This window comes from Euprymna scolopes, chromosome 20, assembly GCF_053919585.1.
Source record: "Euprymna scolopes isolate OS-2025 chromosome 20, ASM5391958v1, whole genome shotgun sequence".
In the NCBI taxonomy this organism is placed as follows: Eukaryota; Metazoa; Mollusca; class Cephalopoda; order Sepiida; family Sepiolidae; genus Euprymna; species Euprymna scolopes.
Window position 1 is genome coordinate 80553066 of NC_136501.1, and position 26169 is coordinate 80579234.

The 26169-nt window shown below is 23.8% G+C and overlaps 1 protein-coding gene across 2 annotated transcripts in view; it reads left to right on the forward strand.

Annotated features, from left to right (window-relative positions):
- The window catches only part of LOC145241486 (valine--tRNA ligase-like), a 387131-nt gene that overhangs the window by 351814 nt on the left and 9148 nt on the right, over window positions 1-26169 (forward strand). For both annotated transcript variants that reach the window (XM_080104482.1, XM_080104484.1), the window contains exon 25: window positions 6057-6229. In XM_080104482.1, the coding sequence (XP_079960608.1) occupies window positions 6057-6229 (173 nt within the window). The remainder of the gene's footprint in view (window positions 1-6056; window positions 6230-26169) is intronic.

The window sequence follows — 26169 nt, forward strand, 5'->3', positions numbered from 1 at the left end:
ATAGATGGATAATGTGGGAATATTGAATGTGTAAGTGGCAAGTGTGTTTACAATGCTATGATACTGTTTTCTAGATGGGGAAAAATGTACTGATTTTATTATGTAATAGTAGGCTGCCCAGCATTGCCCAGACGTAAGATATGATATTTTGATTCATGCAGATTATGTAGTTAATATTATAGAGACAATTCTCTATCGATTATTATATTGAACCTAATATATAGTACTGAGATCAAAACTAAAAAAAATATATACATGACTTGGATTCCATCAGCTAGAATCAAAACCAAAACATACAACTCCACTCTCATTCCTTAAGCTCTTACACATATTCACTTGTTATCCCTTTTTTAAAAGATGAAATCACCCCATTGTCAAAGACAAGATTCAAGCAAGCAAGGAAGCCTTGACGGTCCAGAGTCTTATAATTATTAGGATAGAGAAATAACGATTAGTTATTATTGATAATTACAAAAAATAGCATAAAAAAATTTTTTCAGTCACCTAATTTTTAATTTAGTACATATTATATTATCCTATATTACATATTTCCCTTCTATTCATACAATCATTACTATTAATTCATTATTTTGTTATATTTAATAAAATAATAAAATTACTGTTTTCACTTTTTTTTTTTTTTCACATATTAAAAATTTTTCTTAATATTCGTGCAAAGGGTTTTACACAAACTGTAACTGAGAACATACTATCCTCTTTCCTTTGTTGGTTTCAAAATGTATTGAATGCAAACTACACTATGATATCACTTGTTGATTAAAATGAAATATAGTGTGCCCATTGCTTTGTTTGCGTATTGCAACAATAAGAAGTAATCAGGCTTTGGTCACTAACAGTGTAAGCTCAACAATTTCATTTAAAATAAAAACCACAAGTATATAAAATTTTCAAATGTGCAAATCTGTTTCAGCATTTCACTTTCGCAACAAAACAAGAAACTACAAAACGATTATACAAATAAGAATAACATTTTTTAATATGCAAACATTTGTTTTCACAAAATAATCTGTTTTCATTTGTTTTCTGCTACAACAATTCTGTTGATGACGTATTTTCATTTATTTTTTTAAGATTACAATTTAAAGATTAATAGATACCGAACAAACAATTTCTTTCAGCTTCCAAGTTTTTAATAAATATCTTTCTAAGTTTCTAGAAATTTATCTATAGTCAGTATTTTATAACTCACAATAATGCACCAGATAATTAGTTTAATTTGTTTATGAAGGAGGTGTCTTTTACTGAATCTGTTCTGGTTTGTGCCATCTTTTTACTTTATGCAGGTTCTGTTAGTATAAATATATCTAATAAAATACTTTTTATATAGATGGACATAGTATTGTAAAATAAAATACAAATATAGTGTATTTGAAAAGTTTTATCACAGCACAAGCAGAAAGATTCTTTTATAAGACAGGGACACACTTGAAAAATGTTTTTGTTTAGAACACAATTGAACCATGATACTTGACTTTTTCATTTTAATACTTTAATTCAAGCCATTATCACTGCATAAGCAGAAAGGCTAGTCATATGAAATCAACAGTAGGTTCCTTTATATGACAGGAGCACGTTTGAAATGAATATGTCTCATTAGAGCACAAAGCATCATACTTGACTTTTGCATTTTAAACTTTAATTCAAGCCATTATATATAAAAAAATTTATAAAATCAGCAGTAGGTTCTCTACATTGCAATGTAGACGACAATGTATTGTGGACTAAGTCACTGTGGGGAGGCATGTGAAGCTTCCTCCCAGTGCACCATGATGGGTCCCTGTAATCAATTGATTTGAGTGAAAAATGGACAATTCCACCAATATCAATGACAATAAAAATATGGCAGTGTGAAACATTCATTGATCATTATTCATTCCTGGGCAATGTCTACCTGGTAGTAATTTTATAAAATCAATAGTAGATTCTCTACAGTCCAATGTAGACTAAAATGTATTGTGAACTGTCACTGGGGGCAGGCATGTAACTGGGTGGGGAGGTCCTAACTAGAGCAGGCAATCAATCAAGTTGATTAAAAATAGGCGATTTCGCCATTAAAAAGTGGAATACTTGTTTGTTCAATCCCAGACAACGCTGTTATCAAAATAGCATGATTTAAAAATACATAATTAAAATTAAATAATTCCTTAATTTCTATGAATATTATTTACTGAGAAAAATAATGAAATATTTAATCATTTTTTCTTATCTATAAAAGTGAAATTGTCTGTGTGTGTGTCTACATTTCCCTACCAAAGCAGTCTGTTAATGCTCAGACTCGAGGTTTAACATGAGGGCTATTGAGATTTGGGAAAATCTTTTTTAATCGGTTTTCAGCCAGAAATGAAGGGGTCAAAGTTCAGCGATTTGACCTTTGAAAACTTTACCAAACTCCTCCACCAATTTTGGGTCTAAACACTTGAAATTTTAGATGTAGGTTATTTATACATGAATCAAACGTTTTAATTTGATTTGAGCCCAAAACAGTAAATGTTAGGGGGTTAAAATTGGAATCAAATTTTTTTTTAAATTTGACCTCTACGCTCTCTACCAAATTACTCAGCCAATTTTTGGTCTAAACATTTGAAATTTTACATAAAGTGTATTTAGATATAGGGCAAGCTTTTTAATTGGTTTTGGGCCGAAAATTTGGCTGTCAAGAGGTCAAAGTTCAAAAGATTTGACCTTTTGCGATCTCCAGCAAACTATTCAGACATGCAGCAAGCTTGTTAATCAGTTTTTGGGCAAAAATTTAGCTGCCAAGAGGTCAAAATTGAGAGAGTTGACCTTTGCAGATTTTACCAAACTCCCCTGCCAATTTGGGGTCTGAACACTTGAAATTTTAGATGTAGGTTACCTGGAGACGAGTCAAACCTTTTAATACATTTATACATATGCACATAAAGTTATGAACAGTACATAGGGCCCGAGCAAAGCCAGACTGAACTGCTAGTGTATAAAAAAAAAATGAACATATTTTTTCTTAATCTTTATTCTTGTTTTTTCTAGATTTAAAAAAATTATAATTGAATAACTATTTAGTATTGCTTGGAAGTTTGTTTTTTTTCCCTTTTCTTTCCTTTTTTTCCTTTTTCTTTCCTTTTTTTCCTTTTTCTTTCCTTTTTTCCTTTTTCTTTCCTTTTTTTCCTTTTTCTTTCCTTTTTTCCTTTTTCTTTCCTTTTTTCCTTTTTCTTTCCTTTTTTCCTTTTTCTTTCCTTTTTTCCTTTTTCTTTCCTTTTTTTCCTTTTTCTTTCCTTTTTTTCTTTTTTCTTTCCTTTTTTCTTTCCTTTTTTTCTTTTTTCTTTCCTTTTTTCCTTTTTTCCTTTTTTTCATTTTTTTACTTTTGAGATATATTTGTTTTGTGTTTTTTGTTTTTATTACAGTATCATTTTGTCATTAGATTATTCATTAAACAAAATTGTCATAAAACTATAATTATTTGTTATTGAAATAATGTTTTAATCTGTATTTATAAAATTACTAGATATAAATAAATTAAAAATCTTTAAAGATTGAGAAAGATTTCCTAAGAATTTAAGAACTAGTTAAAATTGTTTTATCCAACAGTTTAAATGTTTTCAAATTGCTGTAAATTTTCAGCAGGACACAAAATATTAAAATAATTGAAATAGAAATACATTGGTTTTAATACTTTGTTATTGTATTTTTTATGTAACTAAATAATTGATAGTAAATAAAGTTTGGTAACTGAGCATAACATGGTAGCTTAACTTTCAAACATGACATTAGAGGGCAGTCAAATCATTCAATTGAGGTATGGAAGAACAAAATAGAAATAATACCTCTGCTTTTCTCCAAAACTGCTTCCTTATATATTTTGATAAAATATAAAGATATTTTGTTTAATGTATTTATGTTTTAAAATATATTTATTTACAGAAACATGAAAAAACAATGAATGTGTCATGAAATAATTTGGAATTCTTAAACTTTTTTTATCAATTTTTATTTATTTTTGGCAAACTATTTAGATATTTTAAAAATATATTTATTTACAAAAACATGAAAAAACAATGATAGTATCACATTTTATACAGTTTTAACAATTACAAAATGGTGAATGCGCAAGAGGAAAATAGTTTGACAGTTGCAAAAATGTGAATAGTTCATGTATGTTAAAAAAGATAATAAATTCAAACAACATAATAAGTATGAATCCAGTAGATAATATTGCCGAAAAATTTATTTTTAAATCCGCAACGCCACAGAAATTTTTGTAGGTAGCTGTAGAAGTTTTCCTCTTAAAGCTCTTAATTTTGCCTTACATAGACTCCAGGATCCTTCAATTGTGTTTGTGTGTACTGTTGGATCATCCAGATCCACAAAATTGTACTTCTGATCGACTGCAAAGTGATTAGGCAGGGTATTATGTGTTTGCTAGCCATCAGTTATAATGTGTGGTCCTGATTGAACATATTGTTGAATGATTAGTAAAATAGTTTTTGCATCCTTTTTTCAACTGGTACCGTGATTGTCATATTTGTTTCTCTCTCCACCATACCAAGAACCCATTGTCCTTTCTTGTATCATCCACAATTGTATTTGTACCGCATAAGCTTACTCTCATCAATTTCAATTGTTCAACCAGGACCACCCATTTCTACAGGATTGTCAATCAGGCACATGTCACAAATTTCACGAATAAAACCAGTCTTGTACACTTCGTCTACAAACTCCTGTCTATTTCATAACATTCAGTTGCGGCTCTTCTACGGACCACCAATAAATCAACTCAATGATCTGATTTAAAATTAGATGCACCTGCTCAAAAAAGGAGCCCACACACAGTTTTTTTTTCTGCATTTGGGACAGACCCAACAATAACCATCTCTACAGTTTTCTACATTTCTCCTCTGTAACAACATCCTCACTGTCTACAGCTATCACAAATGCTAGTATTTGAAATTAGGCCATGTCTAGCGAACCACTCTAGCGTTTTCAATATGTCTCTTGTTTCTAAGACAAGATGCTTTATAGAGTAATTGAGAGAACACATGTCAGTTAAGGGTAAGACTTCCTCAATTTTATGCATGATGTGTTTTGGCGGCAAGGATCGTAATAGATTGCGTGGCTTTACAAATTAAAATGTATTTAAAAAAGAAACAAAAAAAACATATTTGGAGAAAAAAGTAAAAATTTATTGATACAAAAGTTTCCGAATAATCCTAAAAACAAACGAAAATTCCAACCACCCCCCACTGCTTGAAGGAAAAAACCCAAATCTCCAAAAAAGGTTACTCTCGAAGAAAAAAATCAACCAATCAGATTAAAGAATGACTTTATGAAGAAGACAAGCGGACATTTTTATTTTCAATTTAGATGATGTCGATAAAGTAAACAAAATCACCGGCTTTGATATTTTGTTCTATGCTTACAATGGTTATTTTTTTAAACAAAAAATACTGTTTAGCGCAAAATAATTCGTTTAGCAACAGTGCCGATGCTCAAAAAATTCTCTGGAATTTGTAACGCTAAACTTGGATTTAACCTTCATTTTTAAACAAAACGGTAGTATTTTGAGGACTTAAGTTGCTTTGGTTTTTAAAATATGATGATTTTAGCAGAACCCCCTTGAAATCCATAATTATTCAAAGCGTTTTTATCATCCGTCGGGTTAGGGTTAGTTGAACCCTATCACTCACTCTCTCCTGCTCTCTCTACTGTTTGTTAGCAGTTGAAGGTAATAAAGGAAAGAATAAAGATCGGAATAGTCCATTATAAACAAAGGAAATATCATCACATGTAGTAGGATTAGTTGTAAAAAGAAAAGAAATATACCAAGCAAAAAGAGACTAATTTTGGATTTGCTTTTTTTTATTATTTGAACACTCACATTTTCCTGATTTAAACAATGTAACTCAAACTCACTGGGTGACCCAACAGGTCAGAGTTCTTTTTTTTTTTTTTTTTTTTTAGTTATGGATTTTCATGATTGAATAAACAATTCTAATTTTATATGCATAGACGAAAGTTTCTAAATATTTTATTTGTAATTGTGATGTATTTCTTTATTCAAGTGTTCTTGAAATGTACAGATGAAGAGACAGGCAATGTCCTGCGTCCTTATGTTGACCTCATTGCCCATCTTTCCTCTTCGCAAACGATCAATATTCTTGTGAACCAACAACCCCCGATTGGCTGTGCCATGTTGACATTATCAGTGAAATGTGAAACACATTTGATGCTCAAGGTAAGATATATATATATGTCCTGCATATTTTTTTTTCTTTGTTGGATGTGAACTGCGACTGTATGCATCTAGGCCCGAAACATATTGAATGATATCTGTTATATATTCATTTAATAAGTTTGGGTCCTAACAATAAAACAACTTTTAGGCAAAATGTGACGTAATGTAATATACTTATTCTAACATTTCTCTAACAATTTGATGCCTTTTTTTTGGTAGGGTTTCTTTTTGGCTTCAAAATATACCTTAATTGCCAATATCACTTCATTGGAGCAAAATCTGCGGGAGCATTCTGATTAGGTCTATAAACAATCAGTAACTGGGTGTGTCAAATCTGGAGAATAGGATGGGTACAGAAGAAAATCAAAGTTCAGTTCATGTAGTTTTGCTATCGTTGCTGTTGACATGTTATGTAGTGCATTGTCCTGGTAAAAGAGCACCTTTTTTTCTCCATTTGTGACCATTACTTACCAATAATACTATATAATATTTACTATTCTATTATATTAAATCAAGGTAATTGGTGAACAAAATACTTTGTGCATCCTAAAATATACAAGTTAGAACCTTACCAGCTGATGTTTGCATCTTTAGTTGTTTTGGATGGCTTTCACTCTGCTGACTGTGGATTTGACTCCACACTGAAGTGATAGATCCATTATTCCATAAATTTCTTTGAAAAAATTAAGACAAATTGTTGCTTTGATTTGTGAGCAAATATGACATCCACTTTAAGCACAGCTTTCTTGTTGACAAATGTTCATGCAAAATGATAAATGTAATACCTGATATCTTCAACTCTTTTATCTCACCCAACAAGCAAGTGTGTGCTCAACCAAAACAAGTTTATGGACATTTTATGTATTCAACAATAGCTGCCAAATTTGTGTAAAATGACATTTAAAGTCAGCACAACAACTATTAATCATTGTTTCCGATAGAGCAGAATCAGAATAATACTTATAAAGCTATTGATTTGCTTAAACAGTATTTATTCCCATCAGAAACCAATGCTTTATCAACACAAGTAACTGTAATTTGTAAATTAATAATCTGATTGGACTCAAATTTTGCCATTTGAAGGTTAATATTTAAAAAAGATCGCATGGATGTATTTTTATTAGTGGCATTATCTTTGTTTTTTTCTCAGTGGCATTATCTTTGTTTTTTTTATTAATGGCATTATCTTTGTTTTTTCATTAGTGGCATTATCTTTGTTTTTTTATTAGTGGCATTATCCTTGTTTTTTTATCAGTGGCATTATCTTTGTTTTTTTATTAATGGCATTATCTTTGTTTTTTCATTAGTGGCATTATCTTTGTTTTTTTATTAATGGCATTATCTTTGTTTTTTTATTAATGGCATTATCTTTGTTTTTTTATTAATGGCATTATCTTTGTTTTTTATTAATGGCATTATCTTTGTTTTTTATTAATGGCATTATCTTTTTTTTTTTTTGTGGCATTATCTTTGTTTTTTTTTGTGGCATTATCTTTGTTTTTTTATCAGTGGCATTATCTTTGTTTTTTTATCAGTGGCATTATCTTTGTTTTTTTTTTTATTAGTGGCATTATCTTTGTTTTTTTTTTTATTAGTGGCATTATCTTTGTTTTTTTTTTATTAGTGGCATTATCATCGTTTTTTTTATTAGTGGCATTATCTTTGTTTTTTTTATTAGTGGTATTATCTGTGTTTTGTTTTATTAATGGCATTATCTTTGTTTTTTTAATAGTGGCATTATCTTTGTTTTTTTTATTAATGGCATTATCTTTGTTTTTTTATTAGTGGCATTATCTTTGTTTTTTTATTAGTGGCATTATCTTTGTTTTTATATTAATGGCATTATCTTTGTTTTTTTATTAGTGGCATTATCTTTGTTTTTTTATTAGTGGCATTATCTTTTTTTTATTAGTGACATTATCTCTGTTTTTTTATTAGTGGCATTATCTCTGTTTTTTTATTAGTTGCATTATCTTTGTTTTTTTATTAGTGGCATTATCTTTGTTTTTTTATTAGTGGCATTATCTTTGTTTTTTTATTAGTGGCATTATCTTTGTTTTTTTATTAGTGGCATTATCTTTGTTTTTTTATTAGTGGAATTATCTTTATGTTTTTTATTAGTTGCATTATCTTTTTTTTTTTATTAGTGGCATTATCTTTGTTTTTTTTTTAGTGGTATTATCTTTGTTTTTTATTAATGGCATTATCTTTGTTTTTTATTAGTGGCATTATCTTTGTTTTTTTATTAGTGGCATTATCTTTGTTTTTTTATTAGTGGCATTATCTTTTTTTTATTAGTGACATTATCTCTGTTTTTTTATTAGTGGCATTATCTCTGTTTTTTTATTAGTTGCATTATCTTTGTTTTTTTATTAGTGGCATTATCTTTGTTTTTTTATTAGTGGCATTATCTTTGTTTTTTTATTAGTGGCATTATCTTTGTTTTTTTATTAGTGGCATTATCTTTGTTTTTTTATTAGTTGCATTATCTTTGTTTTTTTATTAGTTGCATTATCTTTGTTTTTTTATTAGTTGCATTATCTTTGTTTTTTTATTAGTTGCATTATCTTTGTTTTTTTATTAGTTGCATTATCTTAGTTTTTTTATTAGTTGCATTATCTTAGTTTTTTTATTAGTTGCATTATCTTAGTTTTTTTATTAGTGGCATTATCTTTGTTTTTTTATTAGTGGCATTATCTTTGTTTTATTATTAGTGGCATTATCTTTGTTTTTTTTATTAATGGCATTATCTTTGTTTTTTTTATTAGTTGCATTATCTTTGTTTTTTTATTAGTGGCATTATCTTTGTTTTTTTATTAGTGGCAATATCTTTGTTTTTTTATTAGTGGCATTATCTTAGTTTTTTTATTAGTGGCATTATCTTAGTTTTTTTATTAGTGGCATTATCTTTGTTTTTTTATTAGTTGCATAATCTTTGTTTTTTTATTAGTGGCATTATCTTTGTTTTTTTTATTAATGGCATTATCTTTGTTTTTTTTATTAGTTGCATTATCTTTGTTTTTTTTATTAGTGGCATTATCTTTGTTTTTTTTATTAGTGGCATTATCTTTGTTTTTTTTATTAATGGCATTATCTTTGTTTTTTTTATTAATGGCATTATCTTTGTTTTTTTTATTAATGGCATTATCTTAGTTTTTTTTATTAATGGCATTATCTTTGTTTTTTTTATTAGTGGCATTATCTTTGTTTTTTTATTAGTGGCATTATCTTTGTTTTTTTTATTAATGGCATTATCTTTGTTTTTTTTATTAATGGCATTATCTTAGTTTTTTTTATTAATGGCATTATCTTAGTTTTTTTTATTAATGGCATTATCTTTGTTTTTTTATTAGTGGCATTATCTTTGTTTTTTTATTAGTGGCATTATCTTTGTTTTTTTATTAGTGGCATTATCTTTGTTTTTTTATTAGTGGCATTATCTTTGTTTTTTTTATTAGTGGCATTATCTTAGTTTTTTTATTAGTGGCATTATCTTAGTTTTTTTTATTAATGGCATTATCTTTGTTTTTTTATTAGTTGCATTATCTTTGTTTTTTTTATTAGTGGCATTATCTTTGTTTTTTTATTAGTTGCATTATCTTTGTTTTTTTATTAGTGGCATTATCTTTGTTTTTTATTAGTGGCATTATCTTTGTTTTTTTATTAGTGGCATTATCTTTGTTTTTTTATTAGTGGCATTATCTTAGTTTTTTTATTAATGGCATTATCTTTGTTTTTTTATTAGTTGCATTATTTTTTTTTTTTTTATTAGTGGCATTATCTTAGTTTTTATTATTAATGGCATTATCTTTGTTTTTTTTATTAGTGGCATTATCTTTGTTTTTTTTATTAGTGGCATTATCTTTGTTTTTTTATTAGTGGCATTATCTTTGTTTTTTTATTAGTGGCATTATCTTTGTTTTTTATTAGTGGCATTATCTTAGTTTTTTTTATTAATGGCATTATCTTTGTTTTTTTTATTAGTTGCATTATCTTTGTTTTTTTATTAGTGGCAATATCTTTGTTTTTTTATTAATGGCATTATCTTAGTTTTTTTATTAGTGGCATTATCTTAGTTTTTTTATTAGTGGCATTATCTTTGTTTTTTTATTAGTTGCATAATCTTTGTTTTTTTATTAGTGGCATTATCTTTGTTTTTTTTATTAATGGCATTATCTTTGTTTTTTTTATTAGTTGCATTATCTTTGTTTTTTTTTATTAGTGGCATTATCTTTGTTTTTTTTATTAGTGGCATTATCTTTGTTTTTTTTATTAATGGCATTATCTTTGTTTTTTTTATTAATGGCATTATCTTAGTTTTTTTTATTAATGGCATTATCTTAGTTTTTTTTATTAATGGCATTATCTTTGTTTTTTTTATTAGTGGCATTATCTTTGTTTTTTTATTAGTGGCATTATCTTTGTTTTTTTTATTAATGGCATTATCTTTGTTTTTTTTATTAATGGCATTATCTTAGTTTTTTTTTATTAATGGCATTATCTTTGTTTTTTTATTAATGGCATTATCTTTGTTTTTTTATTAGTGGCATTATCTTTGTTTTTTTATTAGTGGCATTATCTTTGTTTTTTTATTAGTGGCATTATCTTTGTTTTTTTATTAGTGGCATTATCTTTGTTTTTTTTATTAGTGGCATTATCTTAGTTTTTTTATTAGTGGCATTATCTTAGTTTTTTTTATTAATGGCATTATCTTTGTTTTTTTATTAGTTGCATTATCTTTGTTTTTTTTATTAGTGGCATTATCTTTGTTTTTTTATTAGTTGCATTATCTTTGTTTTTTTATTAGTGGCATTATCTTTGTTTTTTATTAGTGGCATTATCTTTGTTTTTTTATTAGTGGCATTATCTTTGTTTTTTTATTAGTGGCATTATCTTTGTTTTTTTATTAGTGGCATTATCTTAGTTTTTTTTATTAGTGGCATTATCTTTGTTTTTTTATTAGTTGCATTATTTTTTTTTTTTATTAGTGGCATTATCTTAGTTTTTTTTATTAATGGCATTATCTTTGTTTTTTTTATTAGTGGCATTATCTTTGTTTTTTTATTAGTGGCATTATTTTTGTTTTTTTATTAGTGGCATTATCTTAGTTTTTTTTATTAATGGCATTATATTTGTTTTTTTTTATTAGTTGCATTATCTTTGTTTTTTTATTAGTTGCATTATTTTTTTTTTTTTTATTAGTGGCATTATCTTTGTTTTTTTTATTAATGGCATTATCTTTGTTTTTTTTATTAGTGGCATTATCTTTGTTTTTTTATTAGTGGCATTATCTTTGTTTTTTTTATTAGTGGCATTATCTTTGTTTTTTTTATTAGTTGCATTATCTTTGTTTTTTTATTAGTGGCATTATCTTTGTTTTTTTATTAATGGCATTATCTTAGTTTTTTTTATTAATGGCATTATCTTTGTTTTTTTATTAGTTGCATGATCTTTGTTTTTTTATTAGTGGCATTATCTTTGTTTTTTTTATTAGTCCCATTATCTTTGTTTTTTTTATTAATGGCATTATCTTTGTTTTTTTATTAGTTGCATTATCTTTGTTTTTTTATTCGTTGCATTATCTTTGTTTTTTTATTAGTTGCATTATCTTTGTTTTTTTATTAGTGGCATTATCTTTGTTTTTTTATTAGTGGCATTATCTTTGTTTTTTTATTAGTTGCATTATCTTTGTTTTTTTTATTAGTTGCATTATCTTTGTTTTTTTTATTAGTTGCATTATCTTTGTTTTTTTATTCGTTGCATTATCTTTGTTTTTTTATTAGTTGCATTATCTTTGTTTTTTTATTAGTGGCATTATCTTTGTTTTTTTTATTAGTCCCATTATCTTTGTTTTTTTTATTAGTGGCATTATCTTTGTTTTTTTATTAGTGGCATTATCTTTGTTTTTTTATTAGTGGCATTATCTTTGTTTTTTTATTAGTTGCATTATCTTTGTTTTTTTATTAGTTGCATTATCTTTGTTTTTTTATTAGTTGCATTATCTTTGTTTTTTTATTAGTTGCATTATCTTTGTTTTTTTATTAGTTGCATTATCTTTGTTTTTTTTATTAGTTGCATTATCTTTGTTTTTTTATTAGTGGCATTATCTTTGTTTTTTTTATTAGTTGCATTATCTTTGTTTTTTTATTAGTGGCATTATCTTTGTTTTTTTATTAATGGCATTATCTTAGTTTTTTTATTAATGGCATTATCTTTGTTTTTTTATTAGTTGCATGATCTTTGTTTTTTTATTAGTGGCATTATCTTTGTTTTTTTTATTAGTTGCATTATCTTTGTTTTTTTATTAGTGGCATTATCTTTGTTTTTTTTATTAGTGGCATTATCTTTGTTTTTTTTATTAGTGGCATTATCTTTGTTTTTTTTATTAGTTGCATTATCTTTGTTTTTTTATTAGTGGCATTATCTTTGTTTTTTTATTAATGGCATTATCTTTGTTTTTTTATTAGTTGCATGATCTTTGTTTTTTTATTAGTGGCATTATCTTTGTTTTTTTTATTAGTCCCATTATCTTTGTTTTTTTTATTAATGGCATTATCTTTGTTTTTTTATTAATGGCATTATCTTTTTTTTTTATTAGTGGCATTATCTTTTTTTTTTATTAGTGGCATTATCTTTTTTTTTTATTAGTCCCATTATCTTTGTTTTTTTTATTAATGGCATTATCTTTGTTTTTTTTATTAATGGCATTATCTTTGTTTTTTTATTAATGGCATTATCTTTTTTTTTTATTAGTGGCATTATCTTTTTTTTTTTATTAGTGGCATTATCTTTTTTTTTATTAGTGGCATTATCTTTGTTTTTTTATTAGTGGCATTATCTTTGTTTTTTTATTAGTGGCATTATCTTTGTTTTTTTATGAGTGGCATTATCTTTGTATTTTTATCAACTGCATTATCTTTGTTTTTTTATCAGTGGCATTATCTTTGTTTTTTTATCAGGGGCATTATCTTTGTTTTTTTATCAGTGGCATTATCTGTGTTTTTTTTATTAGTGGCATTATCTTTGTTTTTTTTATTAGTTGCATTATCTTTGTTTTTTTATTAGTGGCATTATCTTAGTTTTTTTTATTAATGGCATTATATTTGTTTTTTTTATTAGTTGCATTATCTTTGTTTTTTTATTAGTTGCATTATTTTTTTTTTTTATTAGTGGCATTATCTTTGTTTTTTTTATTAATGGCATTATCTTTGTTTTTTTTATTAGTGGCATTATCTTTGTTTTTTTATTAGTGGCATTATCTTTGTTTTTTTTATTAGTGGAATTATCTTTGTTTTTTTTATTAGTTGCATTATCTTTGTTTTTTTATTAGTGGCATTATCTTTGTTTTTTTATTAATGGCATTATCTTAGTTTTTTTTATTAATGGCATTATCTTTGTTTTTTTATTAGTTGCATGATCTTTGTTTTTTTATTAGTGGCATTATCTTTGTTTTTTTTATTAGTCCCATTATCTTTGTTTTTTTTATTAATGGCATTATCTTTGTTTTTTTATTAGTTGCATTATCTTTGTTTTTTTATTCGTTGCATTATCTTTGTTTTTTTATTAGTTGCATTATCTTTGTTTTTTTATTAGTGGCATTATCTTTGTTTTTTTATTAGTGGAATTATCTTTGTTTTTTTATTAGTTGCATTATCTTTGTTTTTTTTATTAGTTGCATTATCTTTGTTTTTTTTATTAGTTGCATTATCTTTGTTTTTTTATTTGTTGCATTATCTTTGTTTTTTTATTTGTTGCATTATCTTTGTTTTTTTATTAGTGGCATTATCTTTGTTTTTTTTTATTAGTCCCATTATCTTTCTTTTTTTTATTAGTGGCATTATCTTTGTTTTTTTATTAGTGGCATTATCTTTGTTTTTTTATTAGTTGCATTATCTTTGTTTTTTTATTAGTTGCATTATCTTTGTTTTTTTATTAGTTGCATTATCTTTGTTTTTTTTATTAGTTGCATTATCTTTGTTTTTTTTATTAGTTGCATTATCTTTGTTTTTTTATTAGTGGCATTATCTTTGTTTTTTTTATTAGTTGCATTATCTTTGTTTTTTTTATTAGTTGCATTATCTTTGTTTTTTTTATTAGTTGCATTATCTTTGTTTTTTTATTAGTGGCATTATCTTTGTTTTTTTATTAATGGCATTATCTTAGTTTTTTTTATTAATGGCATTATCTTTGTTTTTTTATTAGTTGCATGATCTTTGTTTTTTTATTAGTGGCATTATCTTTGTTTTTTTTATTAGTTGCATTATCTTTGTTTTTTTATTAGTGGCATTATCTTTGTTTTTTTATTAGTGGCATTATCTTAGTTTTTTTATTAATGGCATTATCTTTGTTTTTTTATTAGTTGCATTATTTTTTTTTTTTTATTAGTGGCATTATCTTAGTTTTTTTTATTAATGGCATTATCTTTGTTTTTTTTATTAGTGGCATTATCTTTGTTTTTTTTATTAGTGGCATTATCTTTGTTTTTTTATTAGTGGCATTATCTTTGTTTTTTTATTAGTGGCATTATCTTTGTTTTTTTATTAGTGGCATTATCTTAGTTTCTTTTATTAATGGCATTATCTTTGTTTTTTTTATTAGTTGCATTATCTTTGTTTTTTTATTAGTGGCAATATCTTTGTTTTTTTATTAATGGCATTATCTTAGTTTTTTTATTAGTGGCATTATCTTTGTTTTTTTATTAGTTGCATAATCTTTGTTTTTTTATTAGTGGCATTATCTTTGTTTTTTTTATTAATGGCATTATCTTTGTTTTTTTTATTAGTTGCATTATCTTTGTTTTTTTTTATTAGTGGCATTATCTTTGTTTTTTTTATTAGTGGCATTATCTTTGTTTTTTTTATTAGTTGCATTATCTTTGTTTTTTTATTAGTGGCATTATCTTTGTTTTTTTATTAATGGCATTATCTTAGTTTTTTTTATTAATGGCATTATCTTTGTTTTTTTATTAGTTGCATGATCTTTGTTTTTTTATTAGTGGCATTATCTTTGTTTTTTTTATTAGTCCCATTATCTTTGTTTTTTTTATTAATGGCATTATCTTTGTTTTTTTATTAGTTGCATTATCATTGTTTTTTTATTCGTTGCATTATCTTTGTTTTTTTATTAGTTGCATTATCTTTGTTTTTTTATTAGTGGCATTATCTTTGTTTTTTTATTAGTGGCATTATCTTTGTTTTTTTATTAGTTGCATTATCTTTGTTTTTTTTATTAGTTGCATTATCTTTGTTTTTTTTATTAGTTGCATTATCTTTGTTTTTTTATTCGTTGCATTATCTTTGTTTTTTTATTAGTTGCATTATCTTTGTTTTTTTATTAGTGGCATTATCTTTGTTTTTTTTATTAGTCCCATTATCTTTGTTTTTTTTATTAGTGGCATTATCTTTGTTTTTTTATTAGTGGCATTATCTTTGTTTTTTTATTAGTGGCATTATCTTTGTTTTTTTATTAGTTGCATTATCTTTGTTTTTTTATTAGTTGCATTATCTTTGTTTTTTTATTAGTTGCATTATCTTTGTTTTTTTATTAGTTGCATTATCTTTGTTTTTTTATTAGTTGCATTATCTTTGTTTTTTTTATTAGTTGCATTATCTTTGTTTTTTTATTAGTGGCATTATCTTTGTTTTTTTTATTAGTTGCATTATCTTTGTTTTTTTATTAGTGGCATTATCTTTGTTTTTTTATTAATGGCATTATCTTAGTTTTTTTTATTAATGGCATTATCTTTGTTTTTTTATTAGTTGCATGATCTTTGTTTTTTTATTAGTGGCATTATCTTTGTTTTTTTTATTAGTTGCATTATCTTTGTTTTTTTATTAGTGGCATTATCTTTGTTTTTTTTATTAGTGGCATTATCTTTGTTTTTTTTATTAGTGGCATTATCTTTGTTTTTTTTATTAGTTGCATTATCTTTGTTTTTTATTAGTGGCATTATCTTTGTTTTTTTATTAATGGCATTATCTTTGTTTTTTTATCAGTGGCATTATCTGTGTTTTTTTTATTAGTGGCATTATCTTTGTTTTTTTTATTAGTTGCATTATCTTTGTTTTTTTATTAGTGGCATTATCTTAGTTTTTTTTATTAATGGCATTATATTTGTTTTTTTTATTAGTTGCATTATCTTTGTTTTTTTATTAGTTGCATTATTTTTTTTTTTTATTAGTGGCATTATCTTTGTTTTTTTTATTAATGGCATTATCTTTGTTTTTTTTATTAGTGGCATTATCTTTGTTTTTTTATTAGTGGCATTATCTTTGTTTTTTTTATTAGTGGAATTATCTTTGTTTTTTTTATTAGTTGCATTATCTTTGTTTTTTTATTAGTGGCATTATCTTTGTTTTTTTATTAATGGCATTATCTTAGTTTTTTTTATTAATGGCATTATCTTTGTTTTTTTATTAGTTGCATGATCTTTGTTTTTTTATTAGTGGCATTATCTTTGTTTTTTTTATTAGTCCCATTATCTTTGTTTTTTTTATTAATGGCATTATCTTTGTTTTTTTATTAGTTGCATTATCTTTGTTTTTTTATTCGTTGCATTATCTTTGTTTTTTTATTAGTTGCATTATCTTTGTTTTTTTATTAGTGGCATTATCTTTGTTTTTTTATTAGTGGAATTATCTTTGTTTTTTTATTAGTTGCATTATCTTTGTTTTTTTTATTAGTTGCATTATCTTTGTTTTTTTTATTAGTTGCATTATCTTTGTTTTTTTATTTGTTGCATTATCTTTGTTTTTTTATTAGTTGCATTATCTTTGTTTTTTTATTAGTGGCATTATCTTTGTTTTTTTTTATTAGTCCCATTATCTTTGTTTTTTTTATTAGTGGCATTATCTTTGTTTTTTTATTAGTGGCATTATCTTTGTTTTTTTATTAGTTGCATTATCTTTGTTTTTTTATTAGTTGCATTATCTTTGTTTTTTTATTAGTTGCATTATCTTTGTTTTTTTTATTAGTTGCATTATCTTTGTTTTTTTATTAGTGGCATTATCTTTGTTTTTTTTATTAGTTGCATTATCTTTGTTTTTTTTATTAGTTGCATTATCTTTGTTTTTTTTATTAGTTGCATTATCTTTGTTTTTTTATTAGTGGCATTATCTTTGTTTTTTTATTAATGGCATTATCTTAGTTTTTTTTATTAATGGCATTATCTTTGTTTTTTTATTAGTTGCATGATCTTTGTTTTTTTATTAGTGGCATTATCTTTGTTTTTTTTATTAGTTGCATTATCTTTGTTTTTTTATTAGTGGCATTATCTTTGTTTTTTTTATTAGTGGCATTATCTTTGTTTTTTTTATTAGTGGCATTATCTTTGTTTTTTTTATTAGTTGCATTATCTTTGTTTTTTTATTAGTGGCATTATCTTTGTTTTTTTATTAATGGCATTATCTTAGTTTTTTTTATTAATGGCATTATCTTTGTTTTTTTATTAGTTGCATGATCTTTGTTTTTTTATTAGTGGCATTATCTTTGTTTTTTTTATTAGTCCCATTATCTTTGTTTTTTTTATTAATGGCATTATCTTTGTTTTTTTATTAATGGCATTATCTTTTTTTTTTATTAGTGGCATTATCTTTTTTTTTTTATTAGTGGCATTATCTTTTTTTTTATTAGTGGCATTATCTTTGTTTTTTTATGAGTGGCATTATCTTTGTATTTTTATCAGTGGCATTATCTTTGTTTTTTTATCAGTGGCATTATCTTTGTTTTTTTATCAGGGGCATTATCTTTGTTTTTTTATCAGTGGCATTATCTGTGTTTTTTTTATTATTGGCATTATCTTTGTTTTTTTTATTAGTTGCATTATCTTTGTTTTTTTTATTAGTGGCATTATCTGTGTTTTTTTTATTAATGGCATTATCTTAGTTTTTTTTATTAATGGCATTATCTGTGTTTTTTTTTATTAATGGCATTATCTTTGTTTTTTTATCAGTGGCATTATCTTTGTTTTTTTATCAGGGGCATTATCTTTGTTTTTTTATCAGTGGCATTATCTGTGTTTTTTTTATTAGTGGCATTATCTTTGTTTTTTTTATTAGTTGCATTATCTTTGTTTTTTTTATTAGTGGCATTATCTGTGTTTTTTTTTATTAATGGCATTATCTTTGTTTTTTTATTAGTGGCATTATCTTTGTTTTTTTTATTAGTCGCATTATCTTTGTTTTTTTATTAGTGGCATTATCTTTGTTTTTTTATTAGTTGCATTATCTTTGTTTTTTTATAAGTGGCATTATCTTTGTTTTTTAATCAGTGGCATTATCTTTGTTTTTTTATCAGTGGCATTATCTTTGTTTTTTTATCAGTGGCATTATCTTTGTTTTTTTATCAGTGGCATTATCTTTGTTTTTTTATCAGTGGCATTATCTTTGTTTTTTTATCAGTGGCATTATCTTTGTTTTTTTTATCTGTGGCATTATCTTTGTTTTTTTATCAGTGGCATTATCCTTGTTTTTTTATTAGTTGCATTATCTTTGTTTTTTTTATTAGTTGCATTATCTTTGTTTTTTTTATTAGTTGCATTATCTTTGTTTTTTTATTTGTTGCATTATCTTTGTTTTTTTATTAGTTGCATTATCTTTGTTTTTTTATTAGTGGCATTATCTTTGTTTTTTTTTATTAGTCCCATTATCTTTGTTTTTTTTATTAGTGGCATTATCTTTGTTTTTTTATTAGTGGCATTATCTTTGTTTTTTTATTAGTTGCATTATCTTTGTTTTTTTATTAGTTGCATTATCTTTGTTTTTTTATTAGTTGCATTATCTTTGTTTTTTTTATTAGTTGCATTATCTTTGTTTTTTTATTAGTGGCATTATCTTTGTTTTTTTTATTAGTTGCATTATCTTTGTTTTTTTATTAGTGGCATTATCTTTGTTTTTTTATTAATGGCATTATCTTAGTTTTTTTTATTAATGGCATTATCTTTGTTTTTTTATTAGTTGCATGATCTTTGTTTTTTTATTAGTGGCATTATCTTTGTTTTTTTTATTAGTTGCATTATCTTTGTTTTTTTATTAGTGGCATTATCTTTGTTTTTTTATTAGTGGCATTATCTTTGTTTTTTTTATTAGTGGCATTATCTTTGTTTTTTTTATTAGTGGCATTATCTTTGTTTTTTTTATTAGTGGCATTATCTTTGTTTTTTTTATTAGTTGCATTATCTTTGTTTTTTTATTAGTGGCATTATCTTTGTTTTTTTATTAATGGCATTATCTTAGTTTTTTTTATTAATGGCATTATCTTTGTTTTTTTATTAGTTGCATGATCTTTGTTTTTTTATTAGTTGCATGATCTTTGTTTTTTTATTAGTGGCATTATCTTTGTTTTTTTTATTAGTCCCATTATCTTTGTTTTTTTTATTAATGGCATTATCTTTGTTTTTTTATTAATGGCATTATCTTTTTTTTTATTAGTGGCATTATCTTTTTTTTTTTATTAGTGGCATTATCTTTTTTTTTTATTAGTGGCATTATCTTTGTTTTTTTTATTAGTGGCATTATCTTTGTTTTTTTATGAGTGGCATTATCTTTGTATTTTTATCAGTGGCATTATCTTTGTTTTTTTATCAGTGGCATTATCTTTGTTTTTTTATCAGGGGCATTATCTTTGTTTTTTTATCAGTGGCATTATCTGTGTTTTTTTTATTATTGGCATTATCTTTGTTTTTTTTATTAGTTGCATTATCTTTGTTTTTTTTATTAGTGGCATTATCTGTGTTTTTTTTTATTAATGGCATTATCTTAGTTTTTTTTATTAATGGCATTATCTGTGTTTTTTTTTATTAATGGCATTATCTTTGTTTTTTTATCAGTGGCATTATCTTTGTTTTTTTATCAGGGGCATTATCTTTGTTTTTTTATCAGTGGCATTATCTGTGTTTTTTTTATTAGTGGCATTATCTTTGTTTTTTTTTATTAGTTGCATTATCTTTGTTTTTTTTATTAGTGGCATTATCTGTGTTTTTTTTTATTAATGGCATTATCTTTGTTTTTTTATTAGTGGCATTATCTTTGTTTTTTTTAATAGTCGCATTATCTTTGTTTTTTTATTAGTGGCATTATCTTTGTTTTTTTATTAGTTGCATTATCTTTGTTTTTTTATTAGTGGCATTATCTTTGTTTTTTTTATTAATGGCATTATCTTTGTTTTTTTTTATTAATGGCATTATCTTTTTTTTTTATTAGTTGCATTATCTTTGTTTTTTTATTAGTGGCATTATCTTTGTTTTTTATTAGTGGCATTATCTTTGTTTTTTTATTAGTGGCATTATCTTTGTTTTTTTATCAGTGGCATTATCTTTGTTTTTTTATCAGTGGCATTATCTTTGTTTTTTTATCAGTGGCATTATCTTTGTTTTTTTATCAGTGGCATTATCTTTGTTTTTTTATCAGTGGCATTATCTTTGTTTTTTTATCAGTGGCATTATCTTTGTTTTTTTATCAGTGGCATTATCTTTGTTTTTTTATCAGTGGCATTATCTTTGTTTTTTTATCAGTGGCATTATCTTTGTTTTTTTTATCTGTGGCATTATCTTTGTTTTTTTATCAGTGGCATTATCCTTGTTTTTTTTATTAGTGGCATTATCTTTGTTTTTTTTATTAGTTGCATTATCTTTGTTTTTTTATTAGTTGCATTATCTTTGTTTTTTTATTAGTTGCATTATCTTTGTTTTTTTATTAGTTGCATTATCTTTGTTTTTTTATTAGTGACATTATCTTTGTTTTTTTATTAGTGGCATTGTCTTTGTTTTTTTATTAGTTGCATTATCTTTGTTTTTTTTATTAATGGCATTATCTTTGTTTTTTTTATTAATGGCATTATCTTTGTTTTTTTTTATTAATGGCATTATATTAGTTTTTTTTATTAATGGCATTATCTTTGTTTTTTTATTAGGTGCATTATCTTTGTTTTTTTATTAGTGGCATTATCTTTGTTTTTTTATTAGTTGCATTATCTTTGCATTTTTATTAGTTGCATTATCTTTGCATTTTTATTAGTTGCATTATCTTTGTTTTTTTATTAGTGGCATTATCTTTGTTTTTTTTATTAATGGCATTATCTTTGTTTTTTTATTAGTTGCATTATCTTTGTGTTTTTTATAAGTTGCATTATCTTTGTGTTTTTTATAAGTTGCATTATCTTTGTGTTTTTTATTAGTGGCATTATCTTTGTTTTGTTTATTAGTGGGGTTATCTTTGTTTTTTTTATTAGTATCATTATCTTTGTTTTTTTATTAGTGGCATTATCTTTGTTTTTTTTATTAGTGGCATTATCTTTGTTTTTTTTATTAGTGGCATTATCTTAGTTTTTTTTATTAGTTGAATTATCTTTGTTTTTTTATTAGTTGCATTATCTTTGTTTTTTTTATTAGTTGCATTATCTTTGTTTTTTTATTAGTTGCATTATCTTTGTTTTTTTATTAGTGGCATTATCTTTGTTTTTTTATTAGTGGCATTATCTTTGTTTTTTTATTAGTTGCATTATCTTTGTTTTTTTATTAGTTGCATTATCTTTGTTTTTTTATTAGTTGCATTATCTTTGTTTTTTTATTAGTTGCATTATCTTTGTTTTTTTATTAGTTGCATTATCTTTGTTTTTTTATTAGTTGCATTATCTTTGTTTTTTTATTAGTTGCATTATCTTTGTTTTTTTATTAGTTGCATTATCTTTGTTTTTTTATTAGTTGCATTATCTTTGTTTTTTTATTAGTTGCATTATCTTTGTTTTTTTATTAGTTGCATTATCTTTGTTTTTTTATTAGTTGCATTATCTTTGTTTTTTTAGTAGTGGCATTATCTTTGTTTGTTTATTGGTGGCATTATCTTATTTTTTTTTTAATGGCATTATCTTTGTTTTTTTAATGGCATTATCTTTGTTTTTTTATTAGTTGCATTATCTTTGTTTTTTTAGTAGTGGCATTATCTTTGTTGTTTTTATTAGTTGCATTATCTTTGTTTTTTTATTAGTTGCATTATCTTTGTTTTTTTATTAGTTGCATTATCTTTGTTTTTTTATTAGTTGCATTATCTTTGTTTTTTTATTAGTTGCATTATCTTTGTTTTTTTATTAGTGGCATTATCTTTGTTTTTTTATTAGTGGCATTATCTTTGTTTTTTTTATTAATGGCATTATCTTAGTTTTTTTTATTAATGGCATTATCTTTGTTTTTTTATTAGTTGCATTATCTTTGTTTTTTATTAGTGGCATTATCTTTGTTTTTTTATTAGTTGCATTATCTTTGTTTTTTTATTAATGGCATTATCTTTGTTTTTTTATTAGTTGCATTATCTTTGTTCTTTTATTAGTGGCATTATCTTTGTTTTTTTTATTAGTTGCATTATCTTTGTTTTTTTATTAGTTGCATTATCTTTGTTTTTTTATTAGTTGCATTATCTTTGTTTTTTTATTAGTTGCATTATCTTTGTTTTTTTATTAGTGGCATTATCTTTGTTTTTTTTATTAATGGCATTATCTGTGTTTTTTTTATTAATGGCATTATCTTTGTTTTTTTTATTAATGGCATTATCTTTGTTTTTTTTATTAATGGCATTATCTTTGTTTTTTTTATTAGTTGCATTATCTGTGTTTTTTTTTATTAGTGGCATTATCTCTGTTTTTTTTATTAGTGGCATTATCTTTGTTTTTTTTATTAATGGCATTATCTTAGTTTTTTTTATTAGTTGCATTATCTTTGTTTTTTTTATTAATGGCATTATCTTAGTTTTTTTTATTAGTGGCATTATCTTTGTTTTTTTTATTAGTGGCATTATCTTTGTTTTTTTTATTAGTTGCATTATCTTTGTTTTTTTATTAGTTGCATTATCTTCGTTTTTTTATTAGTTGCATTATCTTTGTTTTTTTATTAGTTGCATTATCTTTGTTTTTTTATTAGTTGCATTATCTTTGTTTTTTTATTAGTTGCATTATCTTTGTTTTTTTATTAGTTGCATTATCTTTGTTTTTTTATTAGTGGCATTATCTTTGTTTTTTTATTAGTGGCATTATCTTTGTGTTTTTATTAGTGGCATTATCTTTGTTTTGTTATTAGTTGCATTATCTTTGTTTTTTTTATTAGTTGCATTATCTTTATTTTTTTATTAGTTGCATTATCTTTGTTTTTTTTATTAGTTGCATTATCTTTGTTTTTTTATTAGTTGCATTATCTTTGTTTGTTTATTAGTGGCATTATGTTTGTTTTTTTTATTAGTGGCATTATCTTTGTTTTTTTTTATTAGTGGCATTATCTTTGTTTTTTTTATTAGTTGCATTATCTTTGTTTTTTTATTAATGGCATTATCTTTGTTTTTTTTATTAATGGCATTATCTTTGTTTTTTTTATTAATGGCATTATCTTTGTTTTTTTTATTAATGGCATTATCTTTGTTTTTTTATTAGTGGCATTATGTTTGTTTTTTTATTAGTTGCATTATCTTTGTTTTTTTATTAGTTGCATTATCTTTGTTTTTTTATTAGTGGCATTATCTTTGTTTTTTTTATTAATGGCATTATCTTTGTTCTTTTTATTAATGGCATTATCTTTGTTTTTTTTATTAGTTGCATTATCTTTGTTTTATTAATGGCATTATCTTTGTTTTTTTATTAATGGCATTATCTTTCTTATTTTTATTAGTTGCATTATCTTTGTTTTTTTATTAATGGCATTATCTTAGTTTTTTTTATTAATGGCATTATCTTTGTTTTTTTTTTTATTAGTGGTATTATCTTTGTTTTTTTATTAGTTGCATTATCTTTGTTTTTTTTATTAGTTGCATTATCTTTGTTTTTTTTATTAGTTGCATTATCTTTGTTTTTTTATTAGTTGCATTATCTTTGTTTTTTTATTAGTGGCATTATCTTTGTTTTTTTATTAGTGGCATTATCTTTGTTTTTTTATTAGTGGCATTATCTTTGTTTTTTATTAGTGGCATTATCTTTGTTTTTTTAGTCGTGGCATTATCTTTGTTTTTTTATTAGTGGCATTATCTTTGTTTTTTTATTAGTGGCATTATCTTTGTTTTTTATTAGTGGCATTATCTTTGTTTTTTTAGTAGTGGCATTATCTTTGTTTTTTATTAGTGGCATTATCTTTGTTTTTTTATTAGTGGCATTATCTTTGTTTTTTTATTAGTGGCATTATCTTTGTTTTTTTATTAGTGGCATTATCTTTGTTTTTTTAGTAGTGGCATTATCTTTGTTTTTTTAGTAGTGGCATTATCTTTGTTTTTTTAGTAGTGGCATTATCTTTGTTTTTTTAGTAGTGGCATTATCTTTGTTTTTTATTGGTGGCATTATCTTTTTTTTTTATTAGTGGCATTATCTTTGTTTTTTATTAGTGGCATTATCTTTGTTTTTTAGTAGTGGCATTATCTTTGTTTTTTATTAGTGGCATTATCTTTGTTTTTTTAGTAGTGGCATTATCTTTGTTTTTTTATTAGTGGCATTATCTTTGTTTTTTTATTAGTGGCATTATCTTTGTTTTTTTATTAGTGGCATTATCTTTGTTTTTTTATTAGTGGCATTATCTTTGTTTTTTTATTCGTGGCATTATCTTTGTTTTTTTATTGGTGGCATTATCTTAGTTTTTTTTATTAGTTGCATTATCTTTGTTTTTTTATTAGTGGCATTATCTTTGTTTTTTATTAGTGGCATTATCTTTGTTTTTTTATTAGTGGCATTATCTTTGTGTTTTTATTAGTGGCATTATCTTTGTTTTGTTATTAGTTGCATTATCTTTGTTTTTTTATTAGTTGCATTATCTTTGTTTTTTTATTAGTTGCATTATCTTTGTTTTTTTTATTAGTTGCATTATCTTTGTGTTTTTATTAGTGGCATTATCTTTGTTTTGTTATTAGTGGCATTATCTTTGTTTTTTTTATTAGTTGCATTATCTTTATTTTTTTATTAGTTGCATTATCTTTGTTTTTTTATTAGTTGGATTATCTTTGTTTTTTTATTAGTTGCATTATCTTTGTTTGTTTATTAGTGGCATTATCTTTGTTTTTTTTATTAGTGGCATTATCTTTGTTTTTTTTATTAGTGGCATTATCTTTGTTTTTTTTATTAGTTGCATTATCTTTGTTTTTTTTATTAATGGCATTATCTTTGTTTTTTTTATTATTGGCATTATCTTTGTTTTTTTTATTAATGGCATTATCTTTGTTTTTTTTATTAATGGCATTATCTTTGTTTTTTTTATTAATGGCATTATCTTTGTTTTTTTATTAGTGGCATTATCTTTGTTTTTTTATTAGTTGCATTATCTTTGTTTTTTTATTAGTTGCATTATCTTTGTTTTTTTATTAGTTGCATTATCTTTGTTTTTTTATTAGTGGCATTATCTTTGTTTTTTTTATTAATGGCATTATCTTTGTTTTTTTTATTAATGGCATTATCTTTGTTTTTTTTATTAATGGCATTATCTTTATTTTTTTTATTAATGGCATTATCTTTGTTTTTTTTATTAGTTGCATTATCTTTGTTTTTTTTATTAGTTGCATTATCTTTGTTTTTTTTATTAATGGCATTATCTTTGTTTTTTTATTAATGGCATTATCTTTCTTTTATTAGTTGCATTATCTTTGTTTTTTTTATTAATGGCATTATCTTAGTTTTTTTTATTAATGGCATTTTCTTTGTTTTTTTTATTAGTTGCATTATCTGTGTTTTTTTTTATTAGTGGCATTATCTTTGTTTTTTTTATTAGTGGCATTATCTTTGTTTTTTTTATTAATGGCATTATCTTTGTTTTTTTTATTAATGGCATTATCTTTGTTTTTTTTATTAATGGCATTATCTTTGTTTTTTTATTAGTGGCATTATCTTTGTTTTTTTATTAGTTGCATTATCTTTGTTTTTTTATTAGTTGCATTATCTTTGTTTTTTTATTAGTGGCATTATCTTTGTTTTTTTTATTAATGGCATTATCT